The sequence below is a fragment of the Nelumbo lutea genome, chromosome 3, assembly GCF_056320005.1.
Source record: "Nelumbo lutea isolate HS-2025 chromosome 3, American lotus-T2T, whole genome shotgun sequence".
NCBI lineage: Eukaryota > Viridiplantae > Streptophyta > Magnoliopsida > Proteales > Nelumbonaceae > Nelumbo > Nelumbo lutea.
The window spans coordinates 38,317,399-38,335,559 of NC_142686.1; the positions used below are offsets into that span (position 1 = coordinate 38,317,399).

Consider the following 18,161-nt stretch of genomic DNA (forward strand, 5'->3'; position numbering starts at 1 on the left):
GAATTCACCTATGAATTTTGATAAATAACACCTGATTAATTATTACGTTTATGATTCTATTGATTGGTCAGAAGTTTTTGGATATGGTATCTTTTCAGTATCATAGTCGAACTCTAAAAATGACAATTTGAAAATTTAAAAGATAAAATCGTTAGAACACTAATAGAGGCGGTATTTGTCACAATGTAAAACTTCAGGGGGTCTTTGCTAAAGTACAGGTGAATATGTTACCGACCTGCCCATAATAGCGGGGGATCTTTGTAATTTACCCTCATCTTATTAAAGGGAAGCAAGAAGACATGGACCGATCCATAGCAGTTTGAAGTTTGAACTCTTGAAACCTGGGCGACGACCGACGAGTACCGGTCTATATCTATCAGTCACCACCTCCCCAGCTTTAATTAAGATTTTAGAGGCAAGGTGCATGTGACATCGCCTACGATCCACCGAAGCAAAAAGCAAATGGCTGGAGAGATATGGGCCAACCCCATTTACTTTCTTGAGTCTTGACAGAGAAATCTGCCGTGGGAAAAAGAGAAAAAGTATCAAAGAAAAACACAGTCGATCGATCAATCAGAGAAAGAAGAACAAACATTATGGACGAGATGATGGAGTTGATTAGAAGCTCAGGAGATCTCAGAATCCAAAGCGCCACCACCACTTTCCCTAGCTGGAAACTTTACGAAAACCCATTTTATTATTCTCAACAGCATCAACATCAACGTCATCATCAACACCATCGTTGTCGTCCCCAACTTCCACTCTCGGCTCGCAAGATCGCCGTTTCTCTTTGGGGTCTCAGTTTCTTCAAACCTGCAGTCATGGATTCCGAGGTTGACAACGTTCGAGCTCAGGTTGCCGAATTGAAAGCAGAGCTTGAATTGGAACGCAAGGTTCGTAAGAAGGTCGAGTCCCTTAACAAGAGACTCACCAAAGAGCTCTCAGAGGAGAGGAAAGGAAGACAAGTCATGGAACGTATTTGCCAAGAGTTGGTGGAGGAGATTGCATCCGATAAGGAGGAGATCCGTCGGATGAAGAGAGAGATAGAGGAGGAGAAGAAGATGCTGAGGGTGGCTGAGGTGTTGCGGGAAGAGAGAGTTCAAATGAAGCTGGCTGAAGCAAAGATTCTCTTTGAGGAAAAGTTGTTAGAGTTATCATCCAAAGGTGTTTCAGTTGATGCATCAACAGCCAAAGTTGAGCTGAAGAACCACACAGGGGAGGGTGCCTTGACAGCTACCACTACTGATTCTGTTACTACTAATGATTCCAAAACCATGGGTTTGGATTTATGTGGGAATTCGAATTCTACTGAAAATAGCGGTGCTGTTCGTTCGACGACAAACCATAGAAGAGCATCACCAGAAGCAGAAAATCCTCACATAAAGAGAGGGATCAAAGGGTTCGTGGAATTTCCCAAAGTGGTTCGAGCCATTGGCTCTAGAGGAAGGCATCATCTGGGTTCCAAGCTAGAATGTCAAAGGTCTCAGCTTCGGCTTCTATACTGAGACAGAAGAGCCCCATCCCAACCAATAATCTCATTGTGGGTTGATCAATCTTCCGCTTCACCTCTCTTTTCTTTGTCATTCGCTCTGCGCATTCATAATATTTCCTTGGTTCCTCTGTGATTAATAATTTTGGTTTTTGTATTTGATAATTTAATTACATCTGCAAGTGACACTTCATCTAAATTTCTCGATGAATAAAAAGGAGAAAAAAAGGGATGTTGAGTTTGTATAGTTTTATGACGAAACTGGAGATAGGTACTATATATATATATTTATAATTGTAGACTGATATCAAGATGATGAACCTGTTGCTTGTTTTTCTTGAAAATTAACAAAATGACTTGTGTCTTTCTGAAATTGAAATTTAAAGATTACTTGATTCTTGGAAAATGAATGGATTAGTGATTAAATGCATATGATTCAACCGAAATCGATGGGGTTTGGCATGTATTGATCTAATTCTGATTAGCTAGCTGAATTGCTGAAGGCATTGGCTGTGTAGCAGACTGTGGAACCACTGAGAGGCTGAATGGTCATGGCCCCATGTATTTAAAGGCTGGTGTGTTATGGAGATTATCATTGGCCCCACAGCCTGTCGAACAGCTATTGCGTTCAGTTAATCCTGTCTCGTATCGTATTGACCTCAGCCGAATCCAACCCAAAACTCCATTAATGCTGACGTGACTCTAAACTAGGATTTACCACTTAACTCAGCCCACTGGCATCCCTACTGATTAAGAAGAAATGAGCAAGGCCCATTCAGTGGTTCAGAATCCTTCAGTGCGGCCACGTAGCACTTGCGAGACTCAAGTTGATCACCTTGCACCACTCCTACTCTATAATCTGTCAAAAACTTCATCAATAGGTAGTAGGTTGATACCACTACTCAGAGGGCATGCAAGATAGGTCGGGCCAAAATGGCATTGTAGGGAGAGGGCATCGCAACTACTAAAAGGTTGTTATCGAAGTGTACTAAATATAGTATTAATCCTACTGTTACTGGCACTCCCACTTGTCCTAGAGGCCGGACCATTCTTCCACTAAAATCGACTAGGGGCACATCGGCCGGCTGCAAGTCCTTCCTTTCAAGCTCCACCCGCTTAAATGCCTCCAAAAAAAAGATATCGGCCGAATTTCCGAAGACGACTAGAATCCGCTTTACCTCAAAATCGTTTATGACTAACTTGACTACGAGGCCATCGTCATACAAATACTAGATCCCGTTAGCGTCATCCTCGGTGAAGTAAATATCTTCCTCCACACGAGGTCGCTTCAGCGGGTTCTCATCCTCATGCTCAAGCTCCCGAACTAAGTTTTTTCTTGTCAAGGTGTTGTATCCTACCATTGTGGACCCTCCCATGATCATGCTATTAACACCACAGATGGGCCGCTTTACTGGTGGTGTGTCTCGAGGAGGCTGGTCTCTATTTTAGTCCTTGCTCTACTATGGCACTTCTCTTGGCTGGTCGGCAGGTCGGCTTCAATCCTCCCACTTGATGAACTGCTTCAAAAAATCTTGACAAATTAGCTCCTCAATTTCGTCCTTGAGGTTATGACACTTCTCAGCGTGTGGTCAATGTCCTGATGGAAGTGGCAATATTTGTTCAAGTTCCTATTGGTGGGGTCTTCTATCATCCGAGATGGCTATATGTCGTACTTGGTCATCCTGATCTACACCAGAATTCCCCCCCTCTTCACATTTAGCACAATGTAGTTATGGTTCTGTACCGAGGGGTGCGAGAACACTGACCCGAGGATCTACTACTTTTATACAAAGACCTGCTTCTTCTTCGCGGTGACCTACTATGTCGGTTGTAGGGGGACCTATTGTGCCTTGGTGACTTGCTCTTCCATCACTGTTTGCTACTCCACAACTCGTCTTATGACCTCTTCCATTTGCCATTCAACTCCAATCAGGATCCAATTGCTTCTTTGGCCTTCGTAAATTTGACCGCTTGGTTAAAGAACTTCTCCATAGAGGCCGAAGGGTTCAACTCGATCTCCCAGTGCAAGTTAGGGTGTCGGAAGTCGTTGACCACTACAGTGAGCTCGATGGTTGGGTCGAGGTGAATGTGAAGTTGCTCTAGGTTGAACCATTTTAATTAATCTCGAAGCTTCTCGTCAGGTTGTTGGGCGACATTGAGCAATAGGTCATGGACTTTAGGCATTGCTTACTTGTAGCGAAGTGTGTAATAAACATGTCAGCGAACTGGTTCCAACTTTTGATAAAGCCCGCGGTCAGCCCCGAATACTACATCCAAGCTATGCCCTAGAAAGTGGTCGGGAAGGCCATCCAAAGGCTCGTGTTGTTTACCCTGTGTAGCTACATCAGGGCCTAGAAGATCTCGACATGGTTGGTTGGGTCTGTTGTCCGGTAGTAGGATTCCAGGCTAGGGGCCTTGAAGTCATTCGGTCGTGGGGCCATGAGGATCTCATCAGCCAGTGGTGAAGTCCGAGACATTGGTTGTGTTGACGAGGTGACTTCCTTCCCTTCTTTTTTCTCTACCTCCTCGTTGTCATTTGGGGCAAGGAAGCTTTTTCCTAGGGCGTGACGTGTGCGTCTATGGTGCCTTCTCCGTGACCCTTCGGTCGAGGTGGTGGCTTCAGTCCCAATCGATGTTGTGGCCTGACTTTGTTCCTTGACTGGGACTTGGTTCTGGTTGTCGAAGCGACGAGGTGGGTCAAGAACTAGGTTCTGATTCTTATTGCCAAGCTGTTAGTTCTAGTTTTGGCCGTCGTTATGCTCAGTAGCTTGATCTCGCCGGTGTTGTTGCTATTGCTATTGTTGTTGCATCCCCATTAGGGCAGCAAAATGACCTTCCCATGTTCTCATCTACAGGTTTGTCTTGAGGACATACTACATCAACTCATTGAACTAGCGCGCATCGATCTCAATAGGAACTGCTAAGGGCTTGATTGGCGGGAGAGGCGCGCCCACATTAGATAGAGGAAAGTTGGGATTCAGCATGACGAGGACACCTAATAAGGTCAGGGGAATAGTGAACTGTCTAATAGTCACAAAGGGGATCTCGAGGTGCACAGGGGGTTGGTCCTGCCCCCTATGACTGAGTTGTTGTTGTTAACATGGTTATTGACTGGAGTGTTGTTAGAAGATGCCATTGAAGACGTACTTGGAAAGAAAGTGTGAGAGTACGACTTTTGTGTAGCGTTTCCCACAAACGACACCAATTGATGGTGCACGATCTAGTAGGTCATTACTAAATGATAGCTTGGATGTCGGGCTAGATGGGTCGCTTGGTTGAGCTGTAAGGAAAGAGAGAAAAGATCATAGTACCTGTGTTATTTTACCCATTGTGGGCACTCCGATGCTTAAATTAGCGAACTAGAGTTTTTTAAAAGATAAAAAGCAAGAAAGAGCTAGAGAGCTTGAGTGCTAAATTGCATGTACCTTATGAGGTTGGAGGTGAGGCCCTTATATAGGCGAGTTGCCATAAGCCTCATGAAATGCGTCTGGGATCTCTGACCTATCTGGTTCTGAGGTGTTTTCATACTAGATGTGGATTCCATGTAAGCAAGTAATGTTTATCCAATCCCACTCGAAGTGGGTGGGGTGATAAATTGATAACTAGTTCTTCCAGCGTGGTATTGTGATACCGGGTTATTCGGAGGCAATAGTCCTCTTAAAGGGAAGTCACTCAGCACATTAAGCAAGTCGCTACCAAAGTCAGCTTAGATCGATGAAAGCAGGTCATCTCTTACGCCGACCTAAGATCTTGCCTAGCTGTTCGTAGTTCAGCCTACCAGGGTGATACCAAGGTCGTTGATGCAGTTGTGAAATGTCTGAGGTGCTCTTGGGATCTGCTTACGTGAAGTCGAGGTGTCACTCCAATATTATCCAATGCCATGAGTCACAATATCATTAGAGGGTCAATATTTTGAATAGAGGATAATTTTGTCTAAGATCTGTAACTTTTTTCCTGGCTTAGTGAATGACATAACATTTTTTTGTAAACATGATTTAAGTTGGAAATAGGAGAAACTTGATCAATTATTTTGTAAAATAAAAAATTGAAATTCGTGAGTAGTGATATTTCAATTTCATAACATTTTTGGCAAAACATGATAACGCCGTTGCCGGGGATCGAACCCGAGTCACCAGCGTGACAGGCGGGAATACTCACCACTAAAAGTATAAGTATTGTAATCTTCAGGACTATTTCTCGAGCCAAAGTGCATATTCCAGTAACGGATTTTATGCTGATATTCCTTCCGCCCTGAATCAAATTTTATCCCATGTATTGATCCCACCAAATGCATAATTCCATTTAAACAGATTGGATATGGATCACTCTGGAAGATCTTCAAGAGAGAGATGGAAATATATATTTTCACTGGTTTTGATATTATTTGGGTCTCTTTAGCGAAGACAACATGACAAACATCTTCTAGACGTTTTTGTTTTTTCAATTCATCAACCATTAGATTGGTTCCAGTTCCACTCAAAGAATCAGGGGAACTGCTTGCAAACTGTTAATAATGATACCTGATTCATAAATTTATTGTCCAAATTGAGGAATTGCTAGTTCATTTAAGAGATCAAGCGTGTACAAACCCGGGCATCCTTATACACTCTACCTGCTCGACAGAAGTAACCCTTATCCGGGGCACAGTGGATGTCCTGTGAGCATATACATAAACCTTCCAGAGCACAACCCTCCTTGTTTATAGCTACCCCTTTCTGTAATCCAAGAAGTTGGTCCGTCCATTCACTAGAGAATAGCCCCAAGGGATCATACCTCTCTCTCACTTGTAAGAATGCTCTGGCATTCCGATATTTGTTTATTACACCATCAAATGCAAGGTTCCGATTCTTTCCCCAGTGTGGTAGCCCTCCATATTTGAACAGTGCAAGCTGCTCGACCTCTTCAAGTATGTCCTCGAAGAGCCTAGGGGTCATTGGGTTTCTGCTTCTGTAGTAAGTCATGTCAAAGTCAATTGCATCCTCCTGTTTACCCAAATAGGCGCTGGAGGCCTTCACATATCGCATTAAGATCCCATTATTGAGCTCCAAACCACACATGGCCTTGGGCTCCATGGCTACTAGCTTCTGCACGTCTTCAATGAAGTTCCCAACTTTGTTTAATCCAATGCTAATCGCTGTTTGATGAAAGAACTGACTCTTAACCCTGGGATCCCATGGACAAGCAGTGACGAGGGAATCTTCTGGGCTATCAAGGCAGGTTCCAGATGCTTGCAGGAGGTTGTGATATCCAATTACTGGATACCCAGTAAAAGAGATACCGTCATTTGTCAGCCCGTATCCATTAGCAATCAATGTGGACGTTGTTATCTGCGAAGTGAGACACTTTGCATCCGCATCGCTTGTTGATTCTTGAGTCTCCTCTGTTTATACAAACAACGTACAGGGGAGGTTAATTTCAACTCAGAGAACAATCGACAGTTCATGCACTGGAAGAGTGTAAGGGAATATATATATATATATATATATATATATATATATATATATATATATCATCCAGAAAATGATTGTAGAATACCTGTAGATCTTATCATTGCCAAAGTGAGTGAAGGCGTGGAACGGAATCCAATAAAGTTGTTGAATCCATTACCGGAGACATTGGAGGAGACCCGGTCATCAATTCGGTAGACTACCTTCTGTTGACTGGGATACCATGCCATGTCTGCATACTCGTGTTGTTTGCCGAAGTTAAGAGCCTGTTCTCCCAAGTCTGAGTCGCTTTTTACCAAGTTGGTGATAGACCGTTTGAAAAGAGGCTGCAACTCGAATGTAACCTAGGCCGATTGATCAGAGGATTTCCACATCTATTAGTTCCAGGATCCAAGTATTACTTCAAGTTTGGATGTGATTTTTGCCATTAGGTCAATAGTGGAAACATCTTAGACCTTGAATTTGAGATTAGCAAACCATTATTAGGTTAAGACCAAGTCATGTCAGGTTTCTTTCTGGAAGTCACCTGAAGTGGGAGCTTTGAAATCAATATTGATGATGGTTCTGCTAATGCCAAAAAATTCTTTAAAGCATTCTATTGGGGAGCCAATAGGTCTGGTCCTTGTCAATTTCATTCGCCTCTTGTTGCTGAGGCCAAAGCTATGCTGGAAGCTCTAAAATTTGTTGTTGACTCTATGAATAAGGCTATTTTTGAAACTGATAATATGTGGCTTGTAATCAGCCTTACTGGTGTGGATGATTCGGGTCATCAGGATATTATATATTCTTCCTGTGCATAGATATCCAGTCTTTTTGTGCAGCAGTGCAGGTGCAGGTAGGTCTGTCAAGTTCCAACATTGGATTCCTACTCTAGAGACCCCAGTGGAGCTGCTCATGCAATGGCCAACATAGGGATGGATCATGGATGCATGCGGAGTTTCAGTTCACTGAAGTTCTCCCAAGATGGCTGTCAGCTGTTCTGGTTAAAGACATTTCAAGTATTAATGTGAGTTCTCCAAGTCCTATTAGGTTCTAGATCTAATTGCTGTGGTGTGTTGTTTTACTCTGTTTTTTTTTTTCTCTTCTGTTCTGTTCTGTTCTGTTCCATCTTGTATTTGTCTTTACTCTGGTAATTAGGTTTGTTTGTATTCAAATTTGAATTGGATCATAGCCATTGGATTTATATCGAATTCAAATTGAATTGGTATTGCAATCGGATATTAAACGGTGTTAATAAATTAAACGAAAATGATCAAAAATATTATATACTATTAATAAAATGGACTAGACTGATTGTATTTCATGAACTAAATGGATCAAAATATAACATATATGGAACTTGAACATAACAATTTGGTGAAAACACAACATTCAAACCAACTTTATAAATAGATACACTATAAATTTCAAGTATATATGAGCAATGTATATTTAAATTGATGAACCAAATTGAATTTATCGGATGGAATAGTGGTGGATCCATATTAGATCCAATTATAAAATGGACCAAATTTGGATGAACCTTAATGGGATTGAATTCATTTAATTTGGACAATCTGTTACAGTTTGCAGCCCTACTAATACTGAAGAGCTTATTTACTAAAAAAGGTTGGGAAAATATACATAGTTTTCTACAAGGGTCGTATAAACGGAGAAAGTAAACCAATTAGGTTCACTAGAGGGTACTTAACTAAATTGACATACAGTTTAAATTAGATAAAGAGTTTGTTTACATGGCACAAATACATAGAATTGTATAAGGAGCTTCTGAGAATAGTCCAATTAGGTAGGGGTGGATTCAAGCTAAGCCAAATTGAATATTAGGCTATTTGAGCTCGGCTCAATAGAAAAACATGAGGCTCATGTTCGGGCTTGAGCTTGATTCGAGATAGAAATATGAGCTAGAATTCAATTCAACTCAAAATCTCATATGTTCAACCTCAACTATGCTTAAGCTCGATAGTGAGCCAAGCCACCCAATTTGCACCCATTGTGAGCTTCAAAAAGCTCATGGTCGGTTCAAACAAAGGCAGTTACCACCCATTTATCAAAGGAAATGGGCCCTCACTTCAAATTCAAAATTTTGATTTTACATTCTTGATAGTGACTTCATTTCTCCACATTTAAGGCACTCAACCGATACATTTTGGATTACAAGGATTGGGAGAGGGAAGTGTTAGGCATCCATCTCTCCAAGTTATTGTAGTAGCCTAAACGAGAGTGGTTTAGGTTCAATTTCTAACGAAAAACTAGTAAAATGATTGCTAAGAATTTATGAAATCTGGAGAAAAACCCTCCCAACTTCTTCCAAACTGATTTTAGGTTATGCCATTAGGTCTTAGGTACTAATTTTCCTAAGACCCTCGCCTCTCTATCTCATTTTCTTAGACTGGAGGAAACTAAGAATGTGAGTTCTCCATGGTTTTAGGACTTCTAGTATTTCAGAACCACACGAAAAATAGGAATATGAATTTAAGTTAAATGGGAGGGTGAGAGGCTTACCTCCCATGTGTGTAACCTTAATAAAGGTTCTCTAATAGCCGGAATGAGTTGGGAGGATGCTTGCATGAGTTATTGAGTTGTGGGGTGCTTCTGGTTGCTAATCTCCAGTTTGAAAACAGGAGAGGCAAATTTGAAGTCTGGGGTTCAAGTGCTTGGAGATTTTTTGTAGAATGTGGTTTCTATAGAGGATAGAGATGCTTCTTAAGTCTCTCTTTGATGGTTCTTTAAAAGATTTCCCTTAGAGCTTGAGTTGGGCCTTTATTTATAGAGAAAAGAAGGGAACATGTGTGAAATTCGCCCAATCAAAGAACTTAGGCTTCAAGACAACTTCTTCATGAAAAAGGGCAAAGATATGAAAGAAAAAGGGTGCTCAGTCAATCTTTCATTCTTGGTGAAAGGTTTCTCTTCTATTTGGGGTTAATTTTCATGGGTTTTGTGCATCCAATGAGAGTTTGGTGATGAAATTCAACACGTAATTATGGGGTTTCACTTAAAGGGGGATTTTTTGGGTTTTGACAGGTCTCAAGTTAGTCTGGTTATATTTTCAAGTTTGGGGTTCTAAAAGGAGGGTATGAGGTAAAGTGAAGGGACAAAGCAAAAATTGGGTGTTAACATCCCTACACTTGCGAAAACCATAAATCTCTCATTGTTGAGGAGTCTGTTACACCAAGGACTAACCATGTGCACCCTTGTTCGAGTGATTCCTCTCTTTTGTTTTGAAATTAGCTCTTATGACTTGAATCCCACATACCTAGTTGTTTCCTTAATTTCTTTACTGAGGTGGCATATATAAGGTCATTATATTTGTACACGGTTGAAAGCCGAGTTGGCCTGGTTGAGTGGACTTGTCGAAGTGGCTCACCCGGGGCCTTTGCAAGTCAAGTTGATGGCTGATATGGCTCAACTCTTTGGTATTGCTATGTTGGTCTATTCAGCTAACCTATATGAGATCCTTTCTATTTGAGTTGTTCAATTCCTTGGCTAAACCTTCTAAACCTTATAGGTGAGTTTAGCTTATATTGGCAACCAACTTTTGGCTTATCAGTGCAACCCATTCGTCGACAAAGTCCAAGTTGGCGACTTAACTGCTAGGCTACATTCCCTACCGGGCCTAACTCAATTAAGTCTTTAGGTGCGCTTGGTGGTGGCTTGGTTGTCGTGATAACTTAGGTGATACAACCAGGGCTGACCACCCCATTGCTCCATCGAGTGGCCTTCGTGGGTTTATACTGGTAGCTAGGTGGCTTCGGCTTTGGTATTCAACCGCCATTCCCTGTTAAGTCTAGCTTATTTAGGTCTATGTCCTTGGTGGTTCAGGGCCTAGTCATCATGCTTGTAAAGGAAGATATTTGTAATGAAAATCGAATTTTATTAAAACTTAAATTGGAACATACAGGCAATATTAGTGAGTTCATCACTATGAAAGCCAAGGCTGCTTCATATTTCGGAGATGATATGTCTTACATTTCTCGTTGGCTTGTTATCGGGATATTGTGCTTGTCCCTTTGTCTTATCTTTCTTTTGTCATTTATGAGAGGTGTGATGATTGAGCTATTCTTGTTGGACGAGGTGCTCAATTTCGTTCTTTAGCTCTTGACAGTTCTTGGTGTCGTGTCTATGGTCTCGATCAAATTTGCAATATCTGTCCTAATCTCCTTGCTTAGATTTGAGATTGTGAAGCCACGTAAGGAAAAGTTGATCTCAAGCTTCGAACACGATTTGCATCTGAGAGACATTTAGAGGGGTGTAACATCCATAATTTAGAGCCTTCAGGGTCTAGATGAGGTTGTCAATTTGGATCTTTCGCACCCGTGGAGCTTGTTATTTGTCATGTTGAGATTCTAGATGATATGTTTGATTACTCAAGGCTCAAGGGTTATGGTTATTCTAGGGTGGTTCTGGTCATATATCGTTGTAGTTGCACTGAGTGGTTGGGTGGTTAAGGTACCCGCCCTACTTGTTTTGATAGCTTGAGTGATTATTCAGTTCGGCTGCCAATGCAATAGCACTAGCCAATCGAATGCTTGGAATCTTATCTGGCTATTAAGGTGTTCCTTGGTTAGTTAGGAGAGGGGTTGGCTCTAGGAGTCCCCATTGGTGTTGGTGTGTGTCTTCAGAAGTAGGATGATATAGCTTTTTTGCTCAGTTCCCATAAACGACGTCAATTTGTTGTAGTCAAAATCTAACCAACAGATAAAAAGCAAGAGGATGATCCAAATTTAACGGTCGACCCGAGCTATTTTCGTAGACTTACAAAATGGGAAGGTCTTGAGGTATGTCCCCGATTAAGTTAGTGAGCAAGGGGTTGTCGGGGTAAGTCAAGGAGGTTGGTTGGTGAGGAAAGCAACAGTTCTTTGGTTCATTTCAGGACATGTGGCAACACGGGCTTGGGTTCCAACATCCAAATCCAATATAATTAATTTATACACAATATCAAATTAGATATTAGAATTTTTATAGTCAAATGGAGCATTGGACATTCAGAATCCATTAATGGCCGTATGTGACTCATACTTGTTTCACACTAGCATTTTCCAGTGTAACCCTAACCCCAAATTAATTAACGAGTCCGGATCGGATCCTCACACCAATCTCACGGTACGTCACAGCCGAGAACATGTGTGTTATTATTTTTCCGTTGGGACAGTGCTGTGAGGTCGGTATGAGGAAGGCAACCAAATTAACAGAGAGAAACAGAAATGGGAGAGAGTTGGTTTACCTGTGAAACGACCCCAAGGACCCCAAGCGACAGCTTAGCCGCGTTAATGTCATCGTGACTGTTATCCAGGACTCGGACCACAGCATAACCCTGGTTGGGTCCGGCAGGAGTGACGATTCGAAGGCCGATCACGTAGTCATGGACAGAACTCCCCTTTCCCCATAAAGAGCTACCGTGGGCACCGGTGCCAAGGAGACCACCAACCGTCAAGCCCCACCAGTAAGGCGTATAAGGCAGCGCCAGCCCAGCCTTATTTGCTGCCTTGTCAATCAACTCCCTCAGCGTCACACCACTTTCCACGGTCATCCTCATCGCCGTTGCGTCCACCTTCAAAATTTGACGGAGATACTTGGTGCTTATGAGAAAGCCGTCCTGGCCGTCCGGACAAACCAGTTTGGGTATACTGTGGGAGTAACGTGTCACCACCTTCATCTTTCTCTTTCTCATCGTAGCATTGGCGACTACTGATATGAGCTCTTCCTCCGACATTGGGTAAACCACCTCGGCCGCTCGACACACGCTTCGATCGGGGAAAGCGCCATATGAATTGGTGATCGTGCAATTGCTCGTACTTGGTGGTGAACATTTTATTGGATCCTCCGGAGGGCTGCATCTCATTCTCACCAAGTGGGATAGTAAAAGGAGATTCAGTGACCAGAAAACATGCCTAAGAAAAGCCCCTTCTGTTACAGCCATGATCGTTAACTGTTGGAAGAAAGTAATGTCGGTGGTATTTAACATTTGGGCCTGTCGGTATTTCTCCGTTGATTTTTAGACATTACTATCAGTACTGTATATATGGCAAATATAGCACGCGGTGATGCCAAATATTTTGGTCAGAGATACATACAATCTGAACCAGGGTAACAGAACAAGTACGATCGTTAGAGTACAGGTGTAATGTTGGCAGTGCCAGACCATTAAGACATCGATTTTATTAGGACAAATTTATGTATTAGTAAGGACAGGCCTATTGCATTGCAGATTCTCTCAAAAATTTACGCTCTACTTACTTTAGGGGTTAGGGGTTGTGTAAAGTTAGCTTTCCAAGTTTAAAATGTCTCTTCTTCAAATTCTATCTAATAAGTCCCAATCTGTTAACACATAATGACGGATAAATGAAATAACAGAAATATCCATCAGGTGTCATATGTATATTTTTTTATTTGTCACTTCTATATAAATCAATTCAAGAATCAGTTTGAAATGGCAGCACTTTAGATGTGGCTGTGGTGGAGAACTATCGCGTTTGTTAATGTTGAGTTCTTAGCAATTTTTTTTTCACACGTTCGGGGAAAGAGAGTTTCAACAGTTGATCAGTGTTCGGTTTCGTAACTATTCTTTCCTTTCTTTATTTGAAAATTCAAGGTATTTTTAAAGTTTGGGGACTGGATACAACCCCTAAAATGCAAGGTATTAATCAAGAATTTTTCTTTTTATGTTACCCGCACTGTAATGGGTCGCGAGGGTATGACACAGCAGAACAGGGAGGAGCCGGACTCGTGGAACAGCATGAAATTTGTTTATCAAAGAAAAAATTTTAAAAATATATCTATATACATAAATATACTAATTTTATTAATTCTATTTTGTTAACACATCTCAAAATAATAACAATCATATATTAATTCTACTTTCATTTTTAATAAAATTTATTCTGAATAAATAATTAAAGGGAATTTAAGTTTTCTCAAGTTATAATTAAATATAAATAAAGTGAGTTTTGCTAATCTAATCTATGTTAAAATTTTCATTAACTTCACAGGTCACACATTGCTCGGGAAATAAATTTAAAATGAACCATTTAACTCAACCAGAGAATGGTCAACGAAAATGGATATAAGGAAAATGTAGAATGAGCCCATTGAAATTCTCAATTAGGCCAAACCTGTCCAAGTCCAACCAAATATTATTTTTGGTTATGTGTAGCTGATTGGATCAAACTCAACTTTAAGGGCGTATATCAGTTATCAAATTTGAGGAATTTACATTGTCAACTTTGGGCTTTGGGGCTCAACCCATTGAAATTTTGAAAAATTCTCAACTTGAGCCCATCGATCTTGCACCCATAGTGATTAGGGTGGCCAATTTCCTTTTTGCCTTTTACAAACATAAATTTATTCTACATTCATTTTTTCCAATTAATTAATAATTTTTATTTTATCACTTAATTAACCTTAAAATCAGTTTTATTGATCTTATTCATTAATTTCAATTCTATTTATGCCGCTATTTTCAAATGGATCTTAAATTATACTTAAATAGAATTTAAAATGTATTGAGATTGTAAGCTACTAATTAGCCAAAACATCAGTTTTTTATGCATTTAATAATTTAAATAAGTGTATTTCATTTTTTTAATTAATTGAATAGTAAATTAATTGAAATTTCAGCAAATAGAGTAATTATATATAATTTGTCAGTACTTAAATTTGGATTTTTTAGCAGGTTTTTTCATTATAAAGGCCACATCATTATCTACTCTATACAAGTACGCTTGCTTCAAAATTTTATTAAATCACATCTTACTTAAGTGTATATAGTGAATAGATTCAACATTATGCCATGAAATGTAGGATTGATATTAAACTATTAATTCCATTTGTTACTGTCAATTATTACTGCAATGCTATTAACTAGTGTTAATTAACTGTAATTAAGATAAATTATATTAACAGAAATTCACTATTTTTCAGGTCTTCAATAAACATTTGCACATATTACTATTAACAGAAATTACTATGAATGAATTAATTAATTAGTAGACTTGAATTTGAGATTCTCACCTATAAAACCCGAATTTCATATCTAATTTTCTCGTGCATTGTACGGGCCCTGCTAATTATTAATTTATTCAGTTAATGCATACAGTGTACGTTAGTGTGAATCCACATAGGGTACAGACCAGGGACCACAAAACCCATACAGTGGATGGGTCTTAACTCTTTATATTGCAAATGGGTTGAGTTAATAGGACACGTCAAAAAAGTGTATGGGTTGTACGAAACAGGTCATGAAAAACCTGTGGTAAGGTCTCCAGCTGGTTGTAATGGACTGGAGACCCGGGACGGAATCCCGCCTGCACCTGCCCTTAAATGCAAAACCCTACATGAAAATGCAAAATCCTCCCCAACCCTATCCTCCTAGCATTCAATGGTAGGGGTGGGTTGTATTTAGAGTCTATATCTAATTTTTTATTATCTTTTGTCATATATAAATAATAAATAAGTAAAATAATACAAATAAACAATAAAAGTTTCAATTATTTGATTAAGACATATAGAAAAAAAAATTATATTCAGAATATTATTAAATTCAACATTTGGCACAAAAAGTTTATATGCTTTCCAACGATACGTGGATAGGGGAGGCTCGAATTTAGCCTAATACCGTACCCTACGGGTTGTAGAATCCTAAAACTCGTCCCCACCCCAAAACTCATCCTTCAAACAAAAAAAACTCACCCCATCAGAGAGGCTTGGGACAAATACCCATCGGATAGGGTAGAAATTGCCATCCCTAGGGGGTCATGGGGTGGGGGATGAACTACCCCCATTGTGTAGCCCTTAAAAAAAAGAGTTTTCCCCTTTTGACCGCCATTAAAATAGGAATCATATGAGAGATAGAAATCAACTGAATTCTCAGTAGACCATACAATGCATGTTTCTCTATTAAATAAAAAAAGAAGAAAGCAATGACCAAAAATCTTAATGCAGAGAATGCAAAACAAAATCTTAATGGTGAATTTTTTATGTTTCTACTACGTCCATATGAGCAGAGCCAAGTATATTGGTGGGGACTTTGTTCCCCTAAACTTATTAAAACCATTATTTATTATTTATATAGGTGGAGGTAGGATTAGGGTCAGAAATGTAATTGTGTCCTTGGCCTCCCAAAACTGGAAAATCCAACTAGAATGTTAAGGATTACTATATAATATTCCTCCAATTCCTAAAATCAAAATATTTTGTTTATTTTTTCTAAAAAAAATCTGTAATAGATTCAAACCTTTGTGTCGGTTCCATTTCTCTCCAAACTCTACCTATCTATTCCCTATCTCGTTTTCTTGTTTAACTTGACACCCCCTACCACTGCATATGGTGGTAACACGATAGAGAATGGTCTCCTTGAGAGACCAAGATGGAGTTGATCTCGAGTCAGAGTTACAGGTAGGTTTAATTCTTTGGGGAGAGTGGGTTGAGAGGTTTTCATCTAGGTTGTGTTTGGTTTGAAGGAAAAGGTAGGGAAACCTTTACAAACCTTGTATATGTTTCTCTACCTTTTCCTTCAAACCAAACATAGCCCTAGGGAATTCTGAAGATTCTCGTGTGTCCTACAGTTTGTATCTTCTCCTTTTCATAGAAGAGATCCCAAGGCTATAAAGAGACCAAAGAGAAATTTTCCCATTAGGGAAGGGAGTCTTGGATCTCACGTTAGCAATTAAGTAAATTCCACTGAAGTTTCACTATGTGTCCAACAAGATCATTTGAGAATAAAGTTTTTCTTTTCTCGCAGATTCTCACATAGCACGTGTTGGCTACACCCCTTCATGAGGCCATGTGCCAGGGATGAGATTTTGGTCGGTGGTCGACATGTTTGAGTATCTTAGTAGCCATCCTTGAGATGCCTCATCGTAACTTGCTATGACTATAAGAAACGTAAGTCAACTATGAATAGGTGTTTAAGCATTCATCGTCAATTTTGAACAATACCTATTGCCCATCATAGGCGTGTGACATTGTTCTATGCTTATTGTAGGTTTTGAATAACACTTTATGCTCATCACAGGCCCTAAATGACATTTTATACTCATCGCAGGTGTGTGAGCCCTACATTGCCTCTGTAGAGTATTAATTGTCCTACTATTGCAAGGATATATTAGTCATTCTAATACCTTAAGCACTATCTATCATCTTTCCCATCTTTCCCCGTCTAGGGTTTCTCCATGCGGTTCTTGATGAGAGGTGATTTGGCCCGACCTAATGAGTAAGGGACACGTGGATGCGGCCTGCCAGCCAGATGGCAGATCAGCGAGTGGTGCCACGACAGCAGATTGCAGGACCTTGGGAGCTTGGTCACTTTGGAACCAGAGCACCTCGATATCAAATCACTTTGTAACTGGGGCACCTCAGTACCCACGCACACTGAGGTGCCACATAACCAAACCTAGAAGTTCGCCAATCATCTCCAAACTTCTCGAAATAACATCACGTAACTATAGGCCTTATCCTCATCCCGCTCGAATCGGAAGGAAACAGTGAGCCTTCTTAATTGGTATGTTACCTACCTTCCAAAGCAGGAAAGGATCCCTACGTCACGAGCCAAATATTCTGGGAGCATTTCGTGAGACCCACAATGTCCCAGCTATATAAGGGCATCAACTCCCAAGACTTAGGTACGTGCAATTATTTGCTCACTAGCATTATAGCACTCAAGCTTTCAGCTCACAACCATAATACAGTACTGACTTAAGCATCAGAGCAACCTCATCGGGTTAGCCACTCCAGGTTCTCTGATCCTTTATCTTGCAACTTGGTCCAGTTTGTCATGCGACTAAAGTCCAGATCATCTTCCAGCTATGAGCTTCCAGATCGCGCATAATCAGTTCTTATCCAGGTTTCTATTACAAATCTCATAGTATGGAATTACATGTACTTATACCTTGTGTGATGAATGTTAATACATAAGAGAAAAGGGAAAAAGAAGGAATGAATCCATCCAAGAGGACAACCCCCATTACCGAAAGTAGTAGCCAAAGTATGTGCTAGTAATAATAAAGAAAGATAATCGTGAAAATTAGGGAGTAAAGATACCATATCCTCGACTCAATCTTAGACTTGCTTTGATACAAATATACCAGAAAGATGGTCCTTCACACTCTTAATCACAGATTGATTAACACACAAAACATGGAACACCTTGGTTATGTATTTCTCAGCATATATAGCACACCACCTTGAATATTTCCCAAGCTTCAGAAAAGTTCAACATCCACAACATATAG

The 18,161-nt window shown here is 40.3% G+C and overlaps 1 protein-coding gene and 1 pseudogene across 1 annotated transcript; one reads left to right on the forward strand and one right to left on the reverse strand.

The window, feature by feature from the left end:
- Positions 1 to 321: 321 nt before the first annotated feature.
- Positions 322 to 1,735, forward strand: LOC148864328 (protein BRANCHLESS TRICHOME-like; annotated as a pseudogene).
- A 4,259-nt stretch (positions 1,736 to 5,994) lies between these two features.
- On the reverse strand, positions 5,995 to 12,923 carry LOC148864329 (L-gulonolactone oxidase 2-like). Its single transcript, XM_088975273.1, has 3 exons — positions 12,158 to 12,923; positions 7,025 to 7,280; positions 5,995 to 6,869 (listed from the first exon to the last, which is right to left on the reverse strand). Exons 1-3 carry the CDS (start codon positions 12,896 to 12,898, stop codon positions 6,055 to 6,057), a joined length of 1,812 nt encoding a protein of 603 aa, XP_088831399.1. The 5' UTR covers positions 12,899 to 12,923; the 3' UTR covers positions 5,995 to 6,054.
- Positions 12,924 to 18,161: the final 5,238 nt, after the last annotated feature.

What these genes read in the sequence shown, in the direction of transcription:
- LOC148864329 (XM_088975273.1), bottom strand. Translation starts at nt 12,898, where the DNA reads ATGTTAAATACCACCGACATTACTTTCTTCCAACAGTTAACGATCATG. An exon ending in TCCTTGGGGTCGTTTCACAG is followed by an intron (nt 7,281 to 12,157) that starts GTAAACCAACTC and finishes CAATCGGCCTAG; the next exon opens with GTTACATTCGAGTTGCAGCC. An exon ending in GGCAATGATAAGATCTACAG is followed by an intron (nt 6,870 to 7,024) that starts GTATTCTACAAT and finishes TTGTATAAACAG; the next exon opens with AGGAGACTCAAGAATCAACA.